Source organism: Gymnogyps californianus, chromosome 11 (genome assembly GCF_018139145.2).
Source record: "Gymnogyps californianus isolate 813 chromosome 11, ASM1813914v2, whole genome shotgun sequence".
Taxonomy (NCBI): Eukaryota; Metazoa; Chordata; class Aves; order Accipitriformes; family Cathartidae; genus Gymnogyps; species Gymnogyps californianus.
The window spans coordinates 18013487-18038780 of NC_059481.1; the positions used below are offsets into that span (position 1 = coordinate 18013487).

A 25294-nucleotide genomic window follows, 5' to 3' on the forward strand; every position below is an offset into this window, starting at 1 on the left:
GACGTGACGGGCTGTCTTGCAGGGGTGCAAGGCAAGCAGCCTTCCCGGGCTCTGTGCTGCTCTGTTTGGAGAGAGGCTTGTGGTGGTGGTAGAGCTGGGTTGGGGGAGGTAAGAAGCAGCCTGCAGTCATTGAGCCTGTATCGAGGTGCTGCAGATCAGCACTGTGCCAAAACCAGTTGCAAACATCTTGGCTTCTCTATCTAGTGTGATGTTCTAAAGTGATGCTAGATTTCATGCAGAAAGTAGCCAGGTCCCGTTAGCTGGAGGCCAATGTACCCCTCTTCTGAGATGAGCACAGAGCACTTTTGCAGCTGTGTAGCCATCCGGAAAGGGGGTGCACAAGGCCATTTGCTAGAGGCCACCTGTTTTGGAAGGTCAGAGTTGATGCATTGCAATGTGCTCTAGTAATACTGAGCTGCAGGCGCTGATTTTTCCTGGGACCGCGTGGAATCCGGGCTGGTTTGGGTACCTCCCAACAGTCCTTTGAATTGTCAAGTCAGTGGCTAAAAGGGTGGGGTTATGTATGCTACAGAACTTGGGTAGGGAGGCCCCCAACGCTGTGACTCCCTAAAATTCTGGCCTGGTTAAAAAATGAGAAGAATCCAAATTTGATTTGAAAACTGAGTGATAACAACTGTCTTTTGTGTTCAGCCTGGAAGCTTTGAAGAGAACTGGATGCTTTGTTTTAAAAAATTGTAACGCGGATAATAAACTTTGTCTGGGTGTTTTTTTTTTTTGTGTGAACTAACATCAAATACCTCTTCCTCCTCTGAGGAAGGAGCTGGGAGGGAGGGAAAATCCTTGGTCCTAAAGCAGCAAGTACATCACATCAAACATGACTATGTTAAATACTAAAATGTTCAAAGTACAACCGAGATAGATAAAGGCTTTGATGGGAAGTGGATATTTCCCAGGGACATTACAAGCAATAATCCAGATGTTATGGTGTAATGCAACGAGTGTCCATGGATAGATGGGGAGCTCAAGCCAAGCAGCGCCTGCTGTAGGCCTTAGCCCTCCACTCCCATGCTGTTACGCCATATGGAAGCAATCTCCAGGCCCCCTTAATAGCCAGCTTTGGATTCCATTTTCACAGGGCTCATAGAGCTAAGTGGAGCTGTTTTATGGACAAGTTAGATAGAAGCCTTTCCAAGATAAACATCCAATTCGAAATTAGGACATACCAAGCTGCAAAATTATTTTAGGGCATATTTCATGGAAGCACTGCCATTTTTCTAAGGCGATTGCCAGACTGTAGAATGCCCTTTGATCCCTTGTGGACATTACTCCCTTTTTTTATAAAAAGGATTTTGAAATAGTTGCAGTGTTTAGGGAGGAATATATCTGCTGGGACTTTGAAGTATGTCCATGGGAACAGTCATGCTTTAGCTTTTTGGCCTAAAAGACGAACTTTCAAAAAAAAAAAAAAATAAAAAAGAAATTACATTGCAGCTGGATTTATGAATCAAAATCTCATTTTCTTTTTAAAGGTAGGAATTTTTAACCAGTGTGCCAGGAAAGCCAAACGAGGTGTTTAAATAGAAGTATATTAATATGCTTGTGGGATTCAAAGAGTTGGGAATTTAAACCAGTACAAAGTGAGTAAAAAATTTGTGAGTTCACCACCCATGATTTAAGAATTTTGTTGCTGGGTAATTGATCCATAAAAAGTAATCTTCAGACATCAGGTGCTTTTGCAATTGTTTTTTTTAGAAACAACATTTCTTACTTGCTTTTAAAGCTAACACGTCCTGTTTTAAAGTGACTTGTGAAATCTTCTCCTCTGTCTTGCTCCCACCTGTATATGACATGATTGAAGCTCCGAAGTGTGGCGAGTTAAAAGTTGCTTCACGAGAATAAAATATGGCAGGATTTTTACTGAGAGAAGAAAAGTATAGCCTTGAGTTTTAATGTTTCCAGCTCACTCCCCCCAAATAAAGGCCTATTTAATCATCCTCTGTCCAATAAAATATTGCCAGTTAGCAAACTGTTAGCACAGCCGTGCTATGTAGGATGAAGCTGCGAAGGTAACAAATGTGGCTACCAGGTAACCATAACTCCAGATAAAGAGCCTGGCGGTGTCAGTGTTTTTTCAGCAGGCATCAGTATTTTTGATTCGTGAGCTTGGTTTCTGGAAGCAGGAGCTCCAAAGGCAGCAGGCAAAGAGCTAACGCGGATGACAGGCGGTTGAGTGACTGAGGAGGTGGAAGATGCGTGTTCAGCCTTTCACCTGGCCATAGACTTTATGGTTGTGGGCTGTCTCCCCGGAAAGGACAGACCCGTGTTTTTATGGACGTAGCTGGAGACATTTAAGAGTTTACTTTAGTTTCTCCCCTCTTCCACCTCTCCTCCCCATCGCTCTCCTGTGTCCTTCCCTGAGCCAAGGTGACAGATTGCTCTGAATGCTTGAGGTCTGCTCTTGCCGAAGCTCAGCCAGGTTAGCTGAAGTCGACTTCTCTGGTGGTTTAAGCTAACCCTGCTGATTTTGCTCTGATGCTGAGCACCGTCCCTTAACGGGGCCGGCTGTAGTACAGTACAGGCAGAAAATCTATAGCATCCTACTGTCCTCCATTCTGTGCTTATTCCTGGGGGATCATGGTACCTCTCTCACTTCTGGTACTTTCATATCACAGTCAGTCTGAGCATAAAAATGTGGGTTACGGTGTATAAATGTTTCGTGTTGCTGACTTGCTTTTCAGTCAAGTTTCATGCGGAGCATGCGACTCTCCGACTCTTTGCGCAAGAATCAGTTGTGGAACGGGCTGGTCACCATCACGCTCTTGGAGGGGAAGAACATCCCCGGAGGGGGCTTGGCAGAGATTTTTATTCTCCTCAAACTGGGAGATCAAAGATACAAGAGTAAGGTAAGTATTAAGGATTTCCTTAAGTTTGCTGAAGCCAATAAGGTACTTGGTGTTTCTTTACTGGTGTTGCTACCTCAGATGGAACTATTCTTGAATCTCTTTTATATAAGTGAAATCAAAACCAGGAGACCAGATCAGGGACACTAATATTTTGCTAATATGTTTTACATGCCAATATAGAAATAGGAAGTTAGGAATATTGTGTGTAGCTGGTTTTGTGCATTTAACATAGTCATCATATTGATGGATGTTTGACATTAGTATGAAATAAAGTTACATGCATCACATGTGTTTTGTTCTCTGCACATACAGAAGTTAGGTTTGCAATGTTAGGTATGCTGGAAAAGCAGACCTGAAATGGTCCCCAGTGCAGGGGAATTTTTTTTAAATTTTTATTTTTTTAAAGCACCTTTATTGAAAAATATGTTACCTATAACAGGAAAAAAAAACCAAAACAAAACACACAGAATATTCCATGGTTTTAATTTGAATTTTTATTCCTCTAGGCTGTGTTTACTTGTATCCAGTACTGTTTCATGGGAATCTAAGAAATGAATGGGGTTCCCAAAGAGATATGTTTCATCTCCGAAGTCCAATAAGGAGAGGGGCTGTAATTAAAATATTCTGTTGAGAAAGCAAGAGCTCTGTATGTCATGAACTGGAAGTGCGGAGGGAGGAGGAGGAGGAAACAAACTCCCTTCTGTACAAAATGTACAGAGCAAGCTCACAGAACATAACATTCAGATGTAGGCGCATCTGAAAGCTGCAGTCTGTCCCCCACATCAGACCTCAAACCAAGGTCATGATATAATGTTTTTATTTAGAAAAGCAGCTTTGAAAAAATAACAAATGGGTGAGTTATTTTAGAATAAATATACATTATTCCAGTTAAGATCCCTTTTTATGTTTCTCTTTTAATGGTCCATAGCCTGTGTCATGAATCTGCAAGACTGCACTGTTTGCAGTCACAGAAAATTAAAAAGTTTAAAATGGGGAGTCAAATACAACGATGTCTGCAGTGAGTTAATTGCTTAGTATTTCTGTCTGGGGTCCAGCAAAAGTTGGGGACTGCAGCTTTTACGCCCTAATAAGACTTCAAACTGGCAGTAATTCACATTCTTTCCTGGAGTTTATTCAACTTATAAAGTATGATCTCTCATGGTCCAGAAAAGCAGACAAGGTGGGAGGAATCTCAGTCATGGTCCAGCTCATCCTGTCTCCTCTCAGTGGCCGTGCTGATATTGATGGTGGGTGGTGCAGTGCGATATGAATTGCAAGTGATTTAAGTCCCAATCCAGTGAATACTCAGAGTAACCTGAACACATGAACAATCTCGCCAAACTCAGAGGGACAATTTACAGATATCAAATTAACTGGATGTTCATAATTTCCAGGCTGTAATAATTTCTTTGTAATAATGTTCATAATTTCTTTGCCTGTATCTTAACACAGAAGGGTAAAAAATACTGATTTGGGTTCCTTAATTCATTCAAACCTGTTTTCAGGTGATCGCCCTCCAAACGTTTATTCTTGATTTCTTCCAGTCTGATGTTGAATGATGATCACAGTCCACTGAAAGTGGAGCTGGTGGATCCACCTTGCATTTCAGAATTTCTCCAGCCATTCATTCATGTCACGCTTGTGTATTTATCATTATTGGGAGAGAGGAAAGAGTTTTTAAGGAAGATGAGGCTGTGCATGATGGACTGGAGAGCTCTGGCTGGAATGACTTTAGTACTTGATGCCCTAACATCCAGCCTTGTTCTCGTAGAAGAATTGATATGTGCTTTACTGTCGAAATAAGTACCGTTTAAGAAAAGTAAATATTATAACTGCATGTTTTCTAGACACTGTGTAAGAGTGCAAATCCTCAGTGGAGGGAACAGTTTGATTTTCACTACTTCTCTGACAGGAAGGATATGTTGGACATTGAGGTCTGGAGAAAGGATAACAAAAAGCATGAGGAACTTTTGGGAACGTAAGTTGGGGATTTTTTTTTTCTTTTTTTGGGGGGGTATAAGTACAAAAGATAATGTGATTTTTATTATTATTTTTTTAAATTGATCAACTTATTTCATTACCAGCATCATGCTGTGTGTTTCTCTCCTTATTCTGGTCATGTCCAGATGCCTCTGTAAGGGTATGTTTATTAAAACCTATTAATGGGTAACAGATTAGCCACAACCTGGATGCAGAGACACCCCAGCTGACTCTGCACATGCTGCCTGTAAAATCCAAAATACTGCGGGAGCTCGGTGGCAGCCGTTTCTGGGAGAGCCGGTGGCAGCAAGGAGGCAGTGTTTGTCTGCGTTTGCCTGGTGGTATTGCTCCAGATCCCGTTGTGCTCTGCAGGGCTGATCTGCGGCTTCAGGCTGGTGCCAGATCAGGGATCTTTGTGCTCCTTTTGAGAGTGGCACTGGTGTCCCTTTTTTCTGTTTGCACTTTGATGGTGTGTTCTTGTAGCCTTGTTTACGTATGGGTTGTGTTACCTGGGTTTGCTTTATTTGGATAATCTCTTCCCCATTGCCACAGAGGACTGATCTCTGTGGGTTTGGTGCCCCATGCTATTGCACAAGCTCATGTTGTTTAAAGCATCGTTTTCAGGGGCAGCCTCACAGGTGATCTACCCATCTCCTGACTGATACTGGATTTTGTCCCACTGCATTATTCCATTATAGCTTCAAATTCTCAAGTAATGATCTTATGCCATGTTAGCGGATGAGACTTTTTGTGGGAGAGCAGTCAACCTTTTAACTTTTTAATGGGAATAGCATATGGTTCCTACTCTTATGTCCTGTTCTTTCCTTTCCACTCTAACTCCATCTTACTTTGTATAGTATTAGTACAGTCTTGATTTTGTAGTAGTAACTGTATCTTCTTCCTTTTGGCTTGCAGCATTGTCATCTAGACCCATCTCCCCAGACTGCATCTGCACAGTTGGCTACATGCTGCAGCACCAAGAACCATTTAATTTACTGGAGCCCCTCTTGGGTCTGCCTGTGCTTATCTCCTTGCAGGATCAGTGCCACAACCTCTAAATTCTTAGGGGCAGGGATCCAGTCTGCAGTTGTTTGCTGTTCTCACCTGGCAAGGGTTTCACAACTTGCTGACTAAATAACAGAAACTCATAAGAACATTCTCTTACTTTAAGCATTCAAATAGTTTGAAACTATTCACTGAAAAGAACAATGCCCTTTGGCTCTACAAATGTTTGTGGTTTTGCAGAGCAGGAAATGCTTTCTGGCTGAATGCTGTTGCTCATCACATGGAGAAGTGGCTGAAGATTAATCTGTTCCTTCCATTCTCACAGTTACTTTCATTACTTCTGATATTCTGTTTAGAGTTAAGAAATGTAACAGCATTTGCGGCTTGCCTCTGTTCAGTCTCCCTGATGCTGGAGTAATTCTTCCTTAGGTTTTCCCCCTCTTTTTTTTTTCCTACTCGTTTCTGGCAGGTGGTGTTCAGTGTGGCAAAAATTATCAGCAAAGTGCTTATTCTATTATTAAAGATTTCAGCACTGGGAAAACCTATGTGTTAGATTCACCTTAAAGTTATTTTTGCTGTCTATGTGGAGAGAAAAATGTTGCTGCTGTTGCCTTAAGCACAGCAAAGTCGCTGTAGCATCAAAACAGGAAAAGATTATACTAGATTTTAAAGAGCAATTGCAAAAATAGGTGAACACCAAATGCATAACAACAAGTATTGTTTTTACAGTGTAGAAACTTCTGACACCCAATAAATAATATTTTATGAAGGGTTCAAATGCAGTCTAATCTGGAAAAGGATTCTGTAGGAAAAACAGCATTATGAGGTGCCATGTTTATTGTCTCCATGACTTCCAAGTTGAATTTTGGGATTTCTGGATTTCACAACATCATTGTAAGAAAGATTCTTTAGTAAAATGTTTGTGGGTTATATTTGGTCATTGTACATAGCAGTACACCCCAACTGCCTTCAAATAATTTGCATGGTTTTAAGGAAAAGGCAAAATTTGCTGGATCTGAATTAATAATTCTGTGGTCAATTTGTGGATAGAGTTAGGATTCATTATGCTCCCCTCAAGGCTGTGTAGGTTGAACTGTGTTGGTTAGACCTTTAAATATATGTATATTTTTAACATTTAAATGAAGTTGAGGTGATGCACGAGGTGGAGTCATGTCTGGTAATCCAGACTGCTGAACTTCTGTGGAATAAAGACTGCTGTTAATTCCTTTAGACCCAGAATTTCATGTAGGATGGATGCCTTAAGCCCTTGGAACATGGCATTTCTCCCAGGCATAATTTGGTTTGAAGGTAAAATATTGTTCTTGAAATAGGACCTGAAGTGTCTGTGGAGACTATGGAACATGTAGAATAAGAAAGGCGTTGGACCTCCGGTGCTAAGCACTGACACCTGGGGCATTTGTCTGCTTCTGAATTAGTGAGGAAACATTCGGTGCCATTTCATGTCACCCTTCTCCTATCACGAAACGAACCCTCACTGTCAGTGCACATGGCAAGCTAAATTATTACATGCAGCCTACATGCATTCTCCTTAGATTTTCAACTGGGTCCAATTTCTCTTCCTCGCTTAAAATACTGCAGCCTTGAGTGGTTCAGCTGCCAGGGTCGGACACTTGAGGGGTGGCTGTGTTTTGGTGCTGGATGAAATAATCCCTCTATTTAGTCTGCACAGAACTGTTAGTAACATTTATTGAGTGCTTTTTGTGTCCTTTGGGATAAGAGGCATGCTATAAACAGGAGACGATGTTAATGTATATTAATAAACAAAGGTGTTAACGTGTGCAGAATTTGTCCAGGCAGAGTTAAATTGTTTATGCCAGGTTGTTACAGAGTGTTTCTGCATTAAGGGATATGTTTTGAAAAAGAGATGCTGCAGAATGTTGGAGGGTTTTTTTCTTCACATATTTACCTCAAGAAAGAGGTTTTACAAAAATTGCTAGACTTAAGACCATGAGCTATGAGATTGGAGTGCATCCAATATCTTTCTGATGAATGCCTCCAGGAAACAGTGTCTTTGCAACAAGAAACAATCCTTATTTTAAAAGCCACGCTGTTGAGATGGAACAGTAAAATCTACTATGGCTGTGTCCAAACCTTTCACTTAAATTTCACCAAGCTATAGGAAGAATGAGACAACCAAAATTTATCTGTAGAATAAGTCAGAATAAGACCTTATTAATTGTCTCCCTGACACCTGTGGCATTTGAAATTCCTTTTCAAATATTAATCACAGATGCATCTTACTGTATACTGTGATAATAATTCTGGCCTCTTTTTGAAGGCCTTTCAAGAATTCTGCAGGGGAAAAAAATGGCAATGTTGTGTGCAGATTTTTTCATATGTATTTATATATATCTAAGGGATACTTATCATAATTTGATGAACTGTGGACTGGGTAATAAAATACAACTCTGACTACTGGTAAGAGGCTAAGCTCAGCACCTTTCAGTGAAATTTTAACATTTGATTCCTGATAAAGTTAAACAAATAAATTAACCCCAAATTTACTGTATACTGTTCTCAAGCAATATTTCTCTGCAAAACGAATAAAAAAGGGGCGGGGGGAAGTTTGGGAGCTAAAGATGAGGGCTGTAAGTCAAAAGAACAGTCTTAAATGAAAACTAAAGCTGTAGTGTAATCCTCTACAGGACTAGAGGTTAATATAGAGGTGTAGACCTCAATATTGATCAGGACGAGGAAGAAAAGCATTTAATTAATTGTGGTTAAAAAAAAAGTGATACGTTTGTGTGCACAATGCACTCTTAACTTACAGAACTGTATCCCCTATAGATCATGTGTATAGCCATGTGTGAAAGATTATACCTGCATTTAATATGTGACGTAGCAAAAGATGACAACAAGCAGAGCTATCCTATTCTGAGATAGGATTACTATGTTGAGAATTTAACTCAGGAGATCATTTGCATCACCTAAAATACAAATAATCTGAGAGTTTTGCCCTTTGCATTCAGATCAGGCAACTTTTGAGCAAAAAGTGGATTGCCTCTATTAGTTTTATACTGTGCCCATCACGATAGTCTCTTACCACTTTCCTGTGAAATAATTATCTGTAATAAGGTCTTGCAGATAGAAAGCTGAGAAAGAAGGAAAGGAAGAGTTTCTGTTTCAGGAGGATGGAGGAAGTAGTTTGGAAATCATTAAACTCGTTTTAATAGTGTAGAAGTGTTTGTGTGGAAACTGCTGAATTTATATAGTAAATTGAATGTCTAATTGTTTTACCAAGCTGCATTCTTTGCAGTCTGATCAATTATGTTGTATAAGCTAAATGAAACAGATTGTCTTTTTTTTCCTTAAGCCTTTTGCCATTTGCAAGTGCAAATGTGGATTTTCTTTTCAGTTCCTCAAAAGAAAATAGAGGCATACCATCACCTTGAGTGAACACAGATGTTTTAAGGAAGTTAGTTTGCACGGAAATCAGACATGATTTGAGGAAGAAATGCTTATACTCCACCTCCTGCTGTTTTCCCCTCCACATGTGCATCCCTCCTACCCCCATGCCCTTATAATCGATCTTTTCTTTGACCTTTGGCTAATCAAATTCTTCTAATATGAGAAACAATTCCAATTTGACAAAACAAGCTAGAATTATATTTAACTTTGCCATTGAGATACGAGAGATTTCTAAGGTTATCTATTGGTGGGAGATGCACCGTTGTCTGAACGAGTTGTCTTTTCTCTCTTACCCCATGGAAAGTTCTTAACATAAAAAAAGCAAATGCAGCTTTTCCCAGTTGTGGACTGTGAGTGGGTGGTGTATGAAATGCTGATGTGGGAGACGTGGCCTCTATTGCCAGCTGAACCACAGACCAGCTGGATGACCCTGACTTTTCCCCTCTCCTTCCTTCAGTTTCTTCATCTGTAAAAAAACCAAAAATAAACCCCAAGATAACGATACATTCCCCCTTTTGCACTGATACCTTAAGGTATCAGTAAAACTGCTGCAGTCTGAGAAGCGACTGTTAATGCATCCAAGGTGATGTTGACCTCCAGTGTGGAAGCGATAAGGTCTTTTTCTCAAATGCTTGCCTTTTTTTGTTTTTGTTTTGTTTTCCTTTCTGCTGTAACTTCTCTTGTTATATCTTTCTGAAGAGTCTAGGCGTAGCAATGAGCATTAAATGCAAACTCTCACACTTGGAAATTGTGTTGAGAGGCAGCCTACGCGCCAAACAGTGGTGGTACTCTTCCTGGTTTATTTTCTTTCTCTTTCAAAGCACTTGAAAGCAGTTAATAAGAGTAAACTTACAACCTGTTGTACGTTCAGTGCGGTGAATAGCAAAGAGCACACTTAAGGCAAAGTCATCCCCATTGATTCTGGTCAGAAGAAGCTTACACAGAGCTGTGTTTTAATACATGGAGCTACTGGATGACTTACAAACTGATCAGAGCAATGACTTTTACTTCATAACATAGCTTCTTGGGTTTTCAGGCTGAAATGTTTTGGGATTTTTTTTTTTTTGCCCCCCTTAGCATTCACAGAAAATAGGCTGTTAAGAAGCGGAAAGCATGCAATTTATAGCAGATGGGTATAAACTGCTCCAGCTCTACTACTGGAATGGGATCAATCAGGAACACTACATGCACCATTTACCCAGAAGAAACCCACCTGGGGGAACCCTGTGGAATTTTAGCCTATTAAGACAACACCTTAACAAGTTTAGTTTAAATAAAAACTTGTCGGCAGGCATTAAGCAGAGCAAAAGCGCTCGCTCTCCATCATCCATTTGCCGTCCCTTTGAGGAATGTGACTCCCCTTGCACTGTGGCAACAAAGCTTCTCCTTCCTTATTTTTGTTTTTTCCTTTTTCATCTGTAACTTTTGTTCAGCCTGTTCTTAAAAGCCAAGCCCCACGGAGGTTCAAAAAAGTTCCACTCCATTTACTGGACTTCTAAATAGAAGGCATTTAGCCGAGCCAAGTGATTAGGCTTTCTGTTGCATTTAACCGCTCCCTTTGCGTATAACTGGCTGTCTAGTGATCTCTCTGCTTTAGCCCATACTCATCTTTTATTATTGTCTCGTTATGAATGTTTCTCTTTTCCTCCTTATTTTTATTTTTGGGGGAAGTATCAGGTTAATGATACATATTATGTGCAGGGGGTGGGGGGGGGACTTTTAAAGACAATCCTTCCCTTTGGGAAATATAACAGTACACTGAAAATGTAGCTCTAATAAGGATTGTAAAAGAGATTGGGGCATACAGTATAATGTAGCATAAAATGGAGTATGTGACTTTAAAGAAACTAATCTATTTTAGGCTAATGTTTTAAATTTTGCATTTGCCCCTTTTCTTTTCCCCCAGGTGAAATAAAATTGTGTTTCAAATCCATCACAAAACACTAGGGGATTTTAGAGGGAAAGTGAGGCAGGCCAGAGTTAAGTTTTCCTACTGTACTTGCAGCCCAAACCTTTTCCCTCTGCTTACCAGTAGCTGAACCAGAAAGCAAAACTTGACAGTAAGTGCAATAGAAACTGGCTAATTGGTTTCCCATGTTTAATTTTGAGATGCTTTTTTTTTTTGCATTCTTTCCATCCTGAACAAGCAATAAGTTTTGGTGCCTGCTTGCTACTGAAATCAATATAAATGTTGCTTTTTTTTCCCCCCCCAGCTCCTTTTTCTTATTAACCCTTGGCAATGTCATTCTAGGTGCCAAGTTGATGTTACTGCCCTGCCGATGAAACAGACCAATTGCTTAGAGCTGCCTCTGGAAAAACATCCGGGGTCCCTGCTAATGCTGATTGCTGTCGCCCCGTGTACAGGAGTGTCTATCTCCGATCTGTGCGTCTGCCCTTTGGGAGACCCCAGTGAACGGCAACAGATTTCACAGCGCTATGTGAGTTTGCGTTTTTTTTCAATTCTTTTTTTTCTCCTTTAGATTTGACAGTAGTCAAAATTGCAGGAAAAATAAAAATTGTCCAGTCATAATAACATGTCTCCTACCAGAGACAACTATTACACGGAATAGTAGTTATGTTTAGAATGACAAGGAGATTGGCAGGGCAGATAGACCCGAGCACTTTGGCTGCTTGTGTTTGTTGAGTTTTAAACTAATACTTTTCTTTGCAAACTTGAATTGTATTAAGAGATTATCATGGGGAATGAGACACGCTGAATATCACAGAGATCATAGTATACTTAGCTTTCTTTCCTCCTTTGGGGAGGATATGTTCTGGACTTTCAACTGTTGGAAGATAACGCTATGTGATGGCTTCCAAGCCTCAATCCTCAAAAGCTGGGTAAGAAGGACTAAGTGTCTCTCTCTGAAATGGGGTGTGAGACTGAGGCATGAGGAATTTGAACCATGTAAGTCAAAGTTTTTTTTAGGATAGATTCCTCACTCCTGATTGAGCGTGCTGCCTTCCTGACCCGTGCTGCTTCTCCAGGTCTACCCATGTCCCATTTTCTGTTTTAATTGGGAGATGATACTTGCATAAGCATGCAGGGCTCCTTCCAATCTCTACCATAAGGTTAACATGTAACTTATGTGAACGGAGAATTTCCTTAGGAGCGCAGGTAGTGTGTGATGTCTTGAACCTCATGGTCATGATGCAGTGAGACTGGGATAGTGGACACGTATTTATGGGTATATCAGCTGCTGAACTGAAACACTGCAGAAATAGCGATGGATATAAAAATGTAAGTCATCGAGTAGTTCTGTAATTTCTGTTTCTTACTGAATTACAAACAAAATATCTTTATGCTTTCCTCCTTGCAGTGTATAAAGAATTCCTTTCGGGACATGAAGGACATTGGCTTCTTGCAAGTCAAAGTTTTAAAGGCAGTGGACCTGTTGGCAGCAGATTTTGCAGGTATTTTATTTCTATTTTGCAGCCTAAGATGCTATAATATATTGTGAGTGCTACTTAGACTTTGTGCAGTACTGTCAGTTGATCAAGGAAAAGTAAATCTTCCCATCACTTCTCCAGTGGTGAAACCTGCTTCAGGGAACTGAGATACCGAATGGTTTTGACTCCCAAAAGTATGTGGGAAGGTCCAGTGGATGGAGATCTGATTTCCCCTTTAGATCTGAGTGGCGTGACTGATAACTTAACACTTCGCATGGTGTGCGGTTGTGTTTTCCAGCAGGAATATGTAAAATAAGAGTCGATATAAAGTGATGGTGCCTGCAAAGCAGCCTCTCCATCTGTTAGCGGGTGCCTTGTGAGTTTGTGAGCAAGACTGAAAGATTTTGGGGGTGTCTGACACGGTGCTGAATGTGTGGCTTTGGGTGGTGCTGCAGGCTGCACCCAAAAAAGAAAGCTTGCCAGCGATGGGTGTGTGAGTGCGATGGCTTCTACTACATCTCATTTTAGGCTTCAATTTGGGATAATCTTTTTGGCGCTTTTACCCCAAGAAAAGGGTGGATTTTCCACTGAGCTGTACCTCAAATTGTGCTTGGTCCTGACAGCAATGGACACTAACACCTTTTAAAAATACAACTTTATATTGTTTCTCCAGGGCAGGTCTAGGGAATTGATACTTCTCTAGCACCTGCCTGGATATTATTATTTTTATTATCATCTTCTCCAGGATTCTGGAGACCTTTTAATTCCCCTCTGTATCTTGCAGCAGCTCGTAATTCACAGACACAGCATTGTGTGTTGTATATTTGCTGACATAGTCATTTTTTAAGATAACTTTTTGATAAAGGCAGGAAAGATGCTAGAGAGAAAACACTCTTGCTTCATTCCCTGGTATTCATAAAGACATTGTAACATAAGAGAACGTTGGTCCTAAAATAAGGACCAAAGGAGAAAGCCCAAGATTAATTACGATACTATTTCAGTTTCAATTCACTGCTTAACCCTGCAGTGGAAAAAAAAAAAGGTTACTGCAGAGAGCAGCACTTTAAAGAACTGAAGAACTTAATTTGAAAACAAACAAAAAACCTGCCAATGATGAAAGGTAGCTTGTACAGAAACGCATTTCTAAATTGACATAATGTATATGTCTATATGGAATTAGGAGCGTAACTGCACCTTACTAACAAATTCAATAAGAAGTGTACCACAGCAAAGCAGAACCTTTGGCAAACGGCAAGGCTAGGGCTATCTAGAAATACGTGAGGTTTTAATATAGACAGTGTCCAGGGAAATTGCTGAGCCTGGAAGGTTGTTTACCCTTTGAAAAACTTCACTGATGCTAATGCAGTTGCATCAGTGATGGACTTGGCCCCCTTTCCCTCAATGCTTAAACAGGAGCATGTGGGTGGATAATGAACATTGGAAGAGACATGCAGGTTCTTGATTCTGCAATTCAAAGACTTTTCATACAGAGTGTGTGACACACATTCCTTGTGCATAGCACAGAATGAAATTCTGCTTAAGTAAAAGGTTACTCAGTCTGTCATTATATTCAAAATAACCCAGGCTTTGAGCCTGATTCATGAAGCAAATGACAAATTGTTTTTCAATGGCAGTGCCGAAAATATCCTAGTATTATGCTGTAATAGACCCACCAAATTGCAAAAGGATGCAGCCATTTTAGGTAAAAATAGCATAATTTCTGATCATGAAATGAGAGACATAAAGATTAATTATCTGTTCTGAGCCATTCATAAATGATTAGTGCAGCAATTATGGGCTTCCATAATAGAGCCCTCCTAAAGCAGTGCCATATTTCCTGCATTGCCAGGGAGACTGCTCAGATTTATTGTTATTGATAAAAGTAAATTCAGAGTCCAGCTGAAAATATGATAAAGGGAAAATCGCAGAGATAGTAAAAGGTACCAAGATTTCTAAGGGTTAATAGAGGAGCAGTACGAGCAGGTAGCATTCCCTCCCTGTCCTGTCCCATAGCAGTCATGGGTCTTGTGTGGGTGAACTTCTGCAGACCAGTCATCGGATGACAAGTGTAATGCCACCTTATACCTTATTCCCATAGTAAAGATTGGATTTTGGTGTGATTGGGATTTCTGTTGTTAGTTGATTATATGTTGGCATTATGGATTTTAATTGCAAGTTTTTAGCCTACTGTAATAATAGCTATCAGAAAACAACATAGTATCTGCTTTGGTTTTGAACAGTGTTTCGAAAATCCATATTTTACCATTTGACATAAATTTTAGGCTAGTTTCCACACAGCTATATCAAATATGTAGAAGCTCTTCAGCCACAGCTAGCCCAGTTTGAGCTTTCCATACTTTTATATTCCTAGATGATAGTTTTGTTGACGTGAAAATGACTTTTTCTGCTTTGTTGGATGTTTCCTGTGTACGCATGAGAGTTCTTCTCAAACACTGCATTTGCTCACTGACCAAAAAATAGCATTCAGCATACCAAATTATACAGTGGGATTGTTTTTGGCATATACCAGTTTGCATTTCAAGCAGTTTCTCTGAAAAGCTACATGCGTTTTCCACACTTATCAGGGAATGGGCACGTAAGCTGAAAAGATGACGAATAGATTCCAGTAATACACATGGTCTTTAAACTTTACCAATATTGACTAGTTAATACCCACTGTTTACATACTGAAAAGATTCCTGTTTAGTTTATAAACTTCTCAGAGTAAGAACATTAAGAGCTCTGCATTAATAATACCAAAAATAAGGATTAAGAAAAAGACAGCTTTTCCTTAAATATCTTATTTGTCTGCTATCTAAATCCCTGCATTGCTGACATATTTAGTTGCCTACATAAAACTTAGGCTGGAGTGTCTGTGGCTGAGTTATACATGAACACTGAAGATGAGATTAAATCAGATATTGAGCCAGACATGCTGATAAAGGGTACTCTGTTCACAATGGAAACTGCTGAGCTGCAATAAGTTGTGAAAGCTACAAATTCATGTCATGTGAGTTATCAAAAAAATACATTAGCAAACATGTCTTTGCCATAATGGGTTCCGCATTGACATCCTTCTTTTGAGAGGAAGTTGGGGATTTTTTTTGGTTTTGGGGATTTGTTTTGTTTGTTTGCTTTACGTACAATACCTGGTTCACGGATGGATTCTCCAGTTGATGTTGGGGTTTGTTTAAACTGTGGCACCGTTGTAGGGTCTTCATAGCTTCAAGGGCTTGCTCACGTGGAACTAATTGAAGAAATGCTGCTGATAAAGACAGTGCCATGCTGCTCTTCTCATGGTGCGGGTACTTAATCCTGTAATCAACAAGAAGACCACAGACTCTAAGCAGAGGATAAAATAGAGAGCTGTAACTGCAGCACTGGTGCTTACCTGGGTCAGAATGATGGTACTGCTTTGGTAACGTCGTCTGAGTAATTGTCAATGTGAGCAGATTTTTCTTGCTATAAAGACTTAGAGATGATTCACCGTAAGTCTCAGATTTCAGGTGTTAGAGTGAAGCCACCTGAATGAGTTGTAAGGTAAGTGTTAGAGTTTCCAGAACTGAGGATGCATCAGAGATATTGTTTATTTAGCAAGTCATTCCAACAGAACGAGGCAATTTGCAGTTGTCTTAATGGATCTAATGTTATTTGGCCAATCACTTCCTCAGCCCTACTGCAAAGAAAGAGTGTGTGTGCTAAATACAATAACTGATCCACTTCATTTTTTTTCTTTTTTTTTAATCTCTCTGATCTTTCCCTAGGTAAAAGTGATCCTTTCTGTGTATTGGAGCTGGGAAACGACAGTCTTCAAACACACACCGTTTACAAGAACCTCAATCCAGAGTGGAACAAAGTTTTCACATTGTAAGTGGATTGCTTTTGAAAACATGCTGCAACACCAAACAGTTAGCAGCTTAACTATAAAAGCTATCGACTTTGGGAAAATACAAAGGTCAAGTTTAAGATATGTCATTTTTTCATAGTCAGAGTGGATGTTGGAGAAATATCAAATGTAACTCGATTAAAGCCTTTTGCCTTTTACTAGTTCTTGCACGGAGTTTATTAATAGAAGTCATTAAAAGAAAAATTACTGTGATATTTATAGGAAGAATCATGACTAGACATAATGGAGTCATAGCTGGATCCAAGAGATAATATAACAGAAAGTAGAGACCAGATACTCTCGCCTACATTTTCTGTAATTTAAAATAAAATATGTTTCATTGAACCGTAGTAGAATCCTTGTTTAATTTGTAAGTAAGCAGAAAATTAGAGCTCATGTTGTTTCTGGTATATCTTCTGAATTTAAACTAGTCAAACATAGCTTACCCCAAATTAGAAGCATAAATTTTTATGGAAATCAAAGTATTCTTTTTTTTTTGGTGACTTTATTAATAACAAAAGTGATAATTTAGGCATTGCTTTTAGGCAGCACAATTTTTTAATCTTGCTTTATGCTGACAAAGATTTTTGTGAATAACTGGGTGAGATAAATGTCTCCAAGACTATAGTAGTCTGTGGCAAGGAAGGCAACTGCGAGGGCTGGCAAAGGAGCATTTATGACACTTGCACCTGTCCACTGGAAGAATAGTTTGAGAATGATGGACTTCCTGCAAAAGCAACATTCATAAATACTGGGCTGGATGTGAAAAAGTATCTCATCTCTTTGCTAGAAGTACCTTGCCGGATTTCTGTTTAATTCATGGGTGCAGCTGAATGCATGTCTCTTGAAGTCCTTTCTCTTACTTTGGTTGTTCTCAAGAAGCTTCCTCTCATCATTGTTTATTTTGAGATTATGCCAGCAGATGAGTCTTGTCGGATGTTCAGCCAACAAAATAAATCTAAAACGAATCCAAAATTATTTTATTTAAAAAGTAAGTTTGTGTCTGTACTTCCTGTGGGTCTCAAACGTCAGCTATGGACTATCTCTAACTTTCTTATTGCTGTTGCAGGGCTAGTCCAAGCACCAAATCTGCAGAGCCAGTCAGGCTCTCACATCTCTCCTTAGATTTTTGGCCACTTAAAAAAATTTCAGTTAAGCACCTTAAAAGCTATTGATGATTTAGATTTATTTTGGAGCAGAGTGGATTGTTTTGAGTGGATGAATCCATTTCAACTGGAGCGTTCAATACCATCAGAGAGCGCTTCCCATCATATTCAAATTTTCTGCAACACACTTATCTGTGTGTGTCACTGTGGGGTTTTAATATTTTATACCACTGGTAGCTATATCACATGGAAAATGATAATGACTTGGAGAATATGGAAGTATAGTTGCAGAAGTGTCAGGTTTCAATGTATTTTAAAGCCATGATGTCTTGAAAACAGTGCATTTCATGGTTGTTTGGTTGCCTCTGGGTCACATTACAGAACATGCTATGGCTGCTAGCTGGAGAGACAACCAGGTGGCTTTTAGGTTCAGATGCTGCTCCGTGAGGAGCAACTCCACGGTGTTGCAGGCAGAGGTTCCAGGAGCAGGACTGCTCTGAAACAACCTTCTTTTGGGTAGAACGGCTGCACTTAGTTAAGTAACAAACACACACTGTACCATGTACCTCTTTCTTTAACTATTGCACATGGAAAAAGGAAAAGAGGAGATAATGAATGCAACTCATAAGTCATCTCCACTTACCTATGCTTTTGCAGGCACGGCGATATAACTTTTCTCAAATGAGACTCTGATTTTATTAGTGATCGGATAAATACGTAGGGTCGAGTGCCTGCTGCCACATCAGTAGAGCATTTGCAATGAATGGAACAAAAATATTGTACATCTGGCCTTTAAGTTTGATAGGGGTTTTTTTTTAAGTAGTTGGTTTTGTTAGTACCTTAAAAGGGAGATAATTGTTCAAGTCAAATGAAGTTACACAAGTTTTGTTTCGTGGATAATTTCTTTAATGTCCTGAAGCCTGGTTTTGAATTCAGCCCTTGACCTCTTCCAATCACCAGCTTTCTCTGTTGGAGAGCTGAGTTTTACACTGTTAGCATCATCAATGCACAAAAAAAGTCACTGTCTGGTAGTTATTTTCTTCACCTAGTTATGGGACTGAAACATGAGGGGAAAGCTTGGGGAATAGCCATAATTTGATTCATTTTGGGGGGAATTTAATTAAATGTTAGTTTTATACTCCAAGGTAATACAGACTTAATTAGTAAAACAGTACTCTCGGATCTTTGTGGAGGAGACTGTGTGCATGTGTATCAAATATTATTTTTTTGTGTCTGCACTTTTCGTTCCAGCCCTATTAAAGATATTCATGATGTTCTGGAAGTGACAGTGTTCGATGAAGATGGAGATAAACCCCCTGATTTTCTTGGAAAAGTTGCCATCCCTTTGCTGTCTGTAAGTTACCTTTGCCACATACATCACTCAAACATTGATGGTTTTGCTGGGAACGAGTTGCATTTCTTTTCCCCATAGCACAAAGCAACACAGATTTAGAGATAAACAGGTTTTGTGATCTATATATGCCTTAGTTGGCAGTGTTTATAGTTCTCCTTAGTGTAACGAGCATTGCCAACCCATTTTAGTACAAATTTGGTTGATTGGAAAGAAAATTGCAGAAGTGTCCGTACTTCATCAGTACTATATGCCATGTAGGTCTGAAAACATAATTGAGTTGTTCTCTATGTTTCCACATCATCTTCTGAAGGTAACATTTTAAGCATGTCTTTGTTCTGTCTTGCTTCTTTTTACTCCAAAAGAGTAATTGCACATCACAGTAGGATTGACTAGAGATAGCTGCTGTTATTGGCACAGCTGAATAAAATTACCTAAAAGGGGTGTTTTTGACTCCATAGTGCTTTTAAAGACTGGTGGCTTTTGTTCTGTAAACAAATATGTGAAGAGTGAGCGCTACCACGGGAGTATAAAATCAAAACTGGAAACAAAGTGAGCTCAGGGGAAAGTGGTTGCTCTGGAGATTACGGAGAGTTGAAGCTTTTTCAGAAATGGCCAAAAAAGGCCAAGCTAAAGAGAAGGGAACATAAAAGGGTCATTAAAAGACATTAATCGAGAAATGGGGAAAAGCAGCTTTGTGTTTGGTAAGACTGATCTAATTTTGGAACAAGGCTGGTAATAATAGAGTGAGTAAACCAGATCAAGAGGATGTAAACAGCTCCATGTGTATGTGCAGTATCACAGAAGATTCTGGTAACTTTTGCAGTAATGTTTGGGAAGCACTTTCTAAGCTGTAACTCTTATTAAATCAATTAGTAGATGAGGCTTGAAACATCACGGGACTCTTGTGCTCGTATCGGTCAAGTTGTGTAAACACATTTAACATAAGCATGGGGGTTTCCTTGAGTTTTGAGGCACTGATGTTTTGCGGTTGGTTCCCTATGCAGAGGAGAGGGTGTGACAGGTATTAATGCAGTGAGTACTGTGTTGAGCCCTGTAGAAACATTCATGGTTGCACTATATAAGATGATTCAAGTGATACATGAAGTAGTGAGATGCTTTCGGTAATGCACAGTGTGATGCTGTGGGTAATAACACTCTCAAATAGGCAGACAGTGAATCCTGATTGAGATTATAGAGTACAAAATTGCAGTATTGTTTTGAAACATCCCTGTGAAAGCATATTCACCTCTGCGGAAAGGCTGGCACACATCTTTCATGGTTAAGGCAAGAGTTTGTCTTTGAGTTTTAGAGGTGGGCTGCTGCAGGAAAGGCAGTATTGCAATAACAGGTTAGTGGGGCTGTGTCCTAGCAGAGACTGGAGAAACGGGAGGTTTTCTAGAGGGAAAGCAAAGGTCCCATCTGATCAAAGCAGGCTACATAAGCCCCACAGAGTCAGCATAGTTTAGGTAGGGGACCAATCAAGGTCAGAGAGGGGAACCGCAAATATTTGATGTTTCCAAATAAATAATGAACTACCCAGAAAACTCTTTAACTGGCTTAAATGATGATGGCGATATGATCCCAACCTAAGGAATGCTTTATAGGGGTAAAGAAATAGGCCAATGTGCTGCAGTTTTATTATTTTGTCTAAATAAGTCTATTTCTTGTGTATGCGAATTAAAAGCAGTGTGGCTTCTGAATCTCTTCACGAAAGTGTGTGAGTTTTCATCCACTGCGTGCTCTTTCCAAGTTATACTGGAGTCCAGAACAGGGGAACCCCTGCAATTTGAGTATATAAAGAGCCTAAGCTATAGAAGCTAAGGAGTAAATACTGAGCTCTTGGTGCCCCACGCACTGTTGTGTGCTCTGCAATCCTCTTTTCTCCATGGCTCAGACTGCAAGTTCTTTTTGAGGCTGGGGATATTTTAGATTGTTTGTCTATTTTAGTGGCTTGAGTTGTCAGTATCTCCAGTTTTAGAACAATATTAGAGTCAGTTGGGCATGGAGGATGATTTGATGTTTACAGGGAGGAAAAAACCTCTTAACATCTTTTATTCCATTTTTGATCACTTTGTTAATTTTTCCCCAAGTCCTCGTATCTCTGATGTTACTGGAAGAGAGTAGCTGGAGCAGCTGCTCTCCTGCAGATCCAGTGCTTGCCAAATGGTCTGCATGACCGGCAGCAGGCTGTGTGGGCTCACAGTGAGAAGATGTTAGATTTGGATTTTCTGTTGATTTTATAGGCATTTGTCAAGTATCCCTTAGGAAGCATGTAACAAGGCAGAGGAGGGGAGTGCATGTGTGTGGTAATGTCCAAACTATTCAGCGTAGGTTTTTTTGTCCAAGGTTTGAGGCAAAAAAATAAAATAAAAATTGTTTATGCTTTCCCTTCCCAACTGATCTTCTTCCTTCCCATCCAAACTTCTCTGCCTCCTATTTCAGTCAAATCTAGTGTAAATATATTCATCTCTGCTTCTGATTAAAAAACATTTTGCACCTATTAACTTAGCCTGCTCAGACAGAGAACTGCAATTTTCTAAGCTCTTTTTCTTGAAATGGGAATGTCGATGTATGTTGTCATTTTGACTATAAATTTGAATGTATCCTCTGAACCATTTAGATAAATATGCTGAAAGAGAACAATAGTTAAAGACTCAAGGAAGCCTCACAAATCATATAGGTTTAATTTCTCTAGGTAATCAGGCCTAATATTTGCCTTGCTTTAAATTCCCGTTTGAAAATAGAAGTGCATTTGCCATTTTTTCCTGTTTAAAAATGCACAAGTTTGACTTGTGAGCTGTCAGCACATGAAGTAAGTTTACTTCAGAAATTCTTCATGGATGACTAGATTGTTTTCTTAATGAAAAATTGCCTTGAATAAAGTATATGTTGGGGGGACATGAAATGTTTAATTAACTTGACAATGAATTTTGGTTTAAATGTGTTCAGGAGTCTTACACTGGCATTTTGCAAACATGTGCACACCTTCATCATCATATTAACATTAACACATAAATAACCTTACTGCACAAAAAATTCAGAGATGGTGAAATTACTTACGCTTTACATTCATCCTTGACTGCGATGTAGGCTTATTGCTTGCACCAAATAAGAAACATTAAAAAATGGGCAGTATGAGAAGAGTTTTAAAGTGTCAGGTGAATAAAGCAGAAAACTTCATGTTCTTTTGATAGGCATGATGAAGCAATATTGGATGAATACACAACTTGCTTTTTCTCATACAGCTCTATTAATAATGCACTGTACAGACATTGATTTTGATAGCATTACACTGAATTTGGAATTTTCTCTATTTGTAGGTAGGTGGGCGACAGAGGGAGGGAAGTCGTTATTTGCTTGCATTTGATCTTTAGCTTTTCCATGTTAATCAACCTATTGTATTTTTTTCTCCTGCGCTTCTTTGTGTCAAACTGCTGTCCTCCTCTAAAGCATGTATGAGAGACCTCATCTCAAATACAGCTTTGGTCAGCCACATTCACAGAAGCGGAATTTAAACTGGAAAAGACACAGATTAGTGCTACCAGGATATTCAGCAAAATGGATCACTCTTTTGCCAGAGGTGACCTATAGAGTCTGGCTTGCCTAACCTTTGGGCTGAGAGGGAGATTGCTTTCTCAGAGCCTGGGGAATGAAAGGGAAGACTATTTACACCACCGAACAGAGCAGGCTTTTGTGCTAGAAACTGAAGAAGATCCTGGGGAACGGGGAAGTAGGGCAAAAACTTCATTGCTTCAAGAAAGGAGTTTGATAGGTTTAGAAGTTTTGTAGGTTTTGGAGGACTTGAACTAATTATCAAAGAAGTCCTTTCCATCTCTGTGTTCCTCTGTGCCCTAGATCTTAGTAAAAGCAACCGTGTTTCTCTTTGTGAGGGTCTGTCTTTTTTGTTTTGCTTCAAGAGACTCCTATCTCCTAGAAAGCTGCAAGTTATTAGAGACATGGGAGCATATAGTGTGCTTCAATGAATTTGAAAGCAGAGTATATCAAATATCCTCGTGTAGAAAGACCTTTGAGTGAAGTTGTATTGCAGAATGGAATGGTTTTTATCTGCTGAATTATCAGCTCAGAGTAGACTTCAGCTGCACCCTTTTTTCAGCAAACAGGAAGAGGTCTATGAAATATTTTCAAGTGCCAAGCAAGGTCGGCAGCCAGTGATACACTGAAAACAAGTAGTATGCCTTTTGCAAGCTTAATTATCTAAAACATGGCGTGGATTCAGAGAGCAGACACCTGATGATTGCAGTGACTTAGCACTTGACCATAAGTGCACAGACTTTTTCAGGAGAAAGCTTCAGAGTTTGAGACAAGTGAAAATGCTGCATTTATGCGATAGAGGCAGCTGTGAAGTGGCTAGTCTGTTTTGACACTTATCCCTATCATGAACCAGAAATTTTGGAATGGGGAAAAACCCCCACATCTCTTCCAGAAAAAATGACATCTTGTTTCTGAAATTAAATTCTCCCCCAACCATGCACTACTCACTGAAATGGTATCAACAGGAATGTTTTTTCTCAAGTACCACCTAGGATCTTTGTGCTCCCAGGGTTTTCAGCTCCTCCTCAGACTGCCTGGAAGCCCTCATGTGGCTGCTTGCTTTCTTTCAGACCATCAGCTCCATATCTGTTTGGTCTTTGGATATTAATCCTCTGCAAAGAACCCAAATTTCCATTCTACTTTGGATCCCACAGAAGGCTGTTAAGTGAAATGTTTGGGGCAAAGAGTTTTGGGATGAATGAGTGGGCATTTCGTACAAAATCGAATCAAGGTGTATTGCAAGACTGGGGAGAAACAAAAAAAACTTTATTCATGTCCAGGTGGATCAAATATGTGGCTTGCTTTCATCTTTTGCTGGGGAAATACGTCCTTTGATAAGGGTAGGTGTGTGTCTATTACAAGACAGCTTTATGTTATTCAGGGCAAATGGTATGACATTGTGCATCAGCAATGAGCTCAAGCAGGAATATCAGAGGTCCCAAATGCTTTAGATGAATTACCCTTGGAGAGTAGCCATTACCCTTTCCACACGTCATGAGTGTTGATGTACAGAGGTTTAACCCAGCGTTCTTCTGTCAGGTCATCAATATATGACATTGAATCTGCATCAAAGCTGGATACAGAGTGAAGTTTTCTTAAAATCAATGTAAAAAAAAAAGCCACTAAACCATATTTCTTTAAGACAAGAGCAATGAAAAAACACCCTTTGCTGTGTAAGGGTCCTGTCTTCTCTGTGTTTTGTGTCATATCAATCTCAGCTTTTGCTATTTCATTAAAACTCCCAAGCGGTCAGAAGGTTGTTGCTTAATAGATTTAGCATTGGCTGGCTACATCAATACTGTGTTTAGTCACATTTGTTTTACTGGGGACATCTGTGGGAAGAGTTTAGCAAATATATTCATTCATTTGAAAGGAACCCGGTGCACTTTGGGCCTTGACTGTACGGTGGTCTTGCGTACCTGAACGTTTTCTTCAGTCAGAGGCAACTTCTGGCAGTGCTTTGTCTGAAGTGCCTCTGTAGGTCGAGATACTTAATGCACAAAGAATTTTAGCTTTCTTCCAACTGATAATTTCCTTTGCGTGGTCCTGTACGGAGAAGGGACTGTGACATAGAATATACAATTTGTTCTGTGAAAGTACTGATATTTTGTCTTTCTGTGTTGATTCAGAACAAGGAGATGCCCCAAATATCAGAAATTCCCAGGGGATGAAAATCCTGACTTTTTTTTTTCTGATGGTGACTTTGCAAAATGAAGCATGTCGGTGGGGTAGGCACTACTGTCCTCATGTTAATCACATGGTTATGGGCAGTCTTGGTTGGTGATTGAGCCCAAGTATGTTGTATGCTATTAAGAAGCTTTCAGAGAATGCAGGCATTAGTATTCAGTGAGGATATAAAGCATCATGAATAAAGGAATAATATCGATTGTGTCTCTTTAACGACCTCACCTGCAGATATTTTCACATTTAATTTGAAGATTCCTTTCCTTCCCTTTTCCCATAAGTAGCTGTAAACATTCATAGGAAAGATAACCTATTTTAGACACAACTATGAGGAATATTCATTGAGTGAAATCTGTGTGAGATCGTTAGGTATGTAGCAAAAAGTCTTTGGGTGATAGAAGAAATCTGATCTTTCTGACCATTGAGGTTCATCCTAGGACCCCAGCCCTGGCTGCTCACCTTTTCCACAGCTGGAGAGAGCATTTAAGCAGTCTTTGCGAACAGCAGAGACTGGGGAAAAGTACCCAGAGAGGAAAAAGAAATA

At 39.7% G+C, this 25294-nt stretch overlaps 1 protein-coding gene across 4 annotated transcripts in view; it reads left to right on the forward strand.

Annotated features, from left to right (window-relative positions):
• Positions 1-25294, forward strand: part of MCTP2 (multiple C2 and transmembrane domain containing 2) — a 104473-nt gene that overhangs the window by 29097 nt on the left and 50082 nt on the right. For all 4 annotated transcript variants that reach the window (XM_050903070.1, XM_050903067.1, XM_050903068.1 and 1 more), the window contains 6 exons: positions 2700-2864; positions 4712-4842; positions 11530-11716; positions 12599-12692; positions 16433-16535; positions 18912-19014. In XM_050903070.1, the coding sequence (XP_050759027.1) occupies positions 2700-2864; positions 4712-4842; positions 11530-11716; positions 12599-12692; positions 16433-16535; positions 18912-19014 (783 nt within the window). The remainder of the gene's footprint in view (positions 1-2699; positions 2865-4711; positions 4843-11529; positions 11717-12598; positions 12693-16432; positions 16536-18911; positions 19015-25294) is intronic.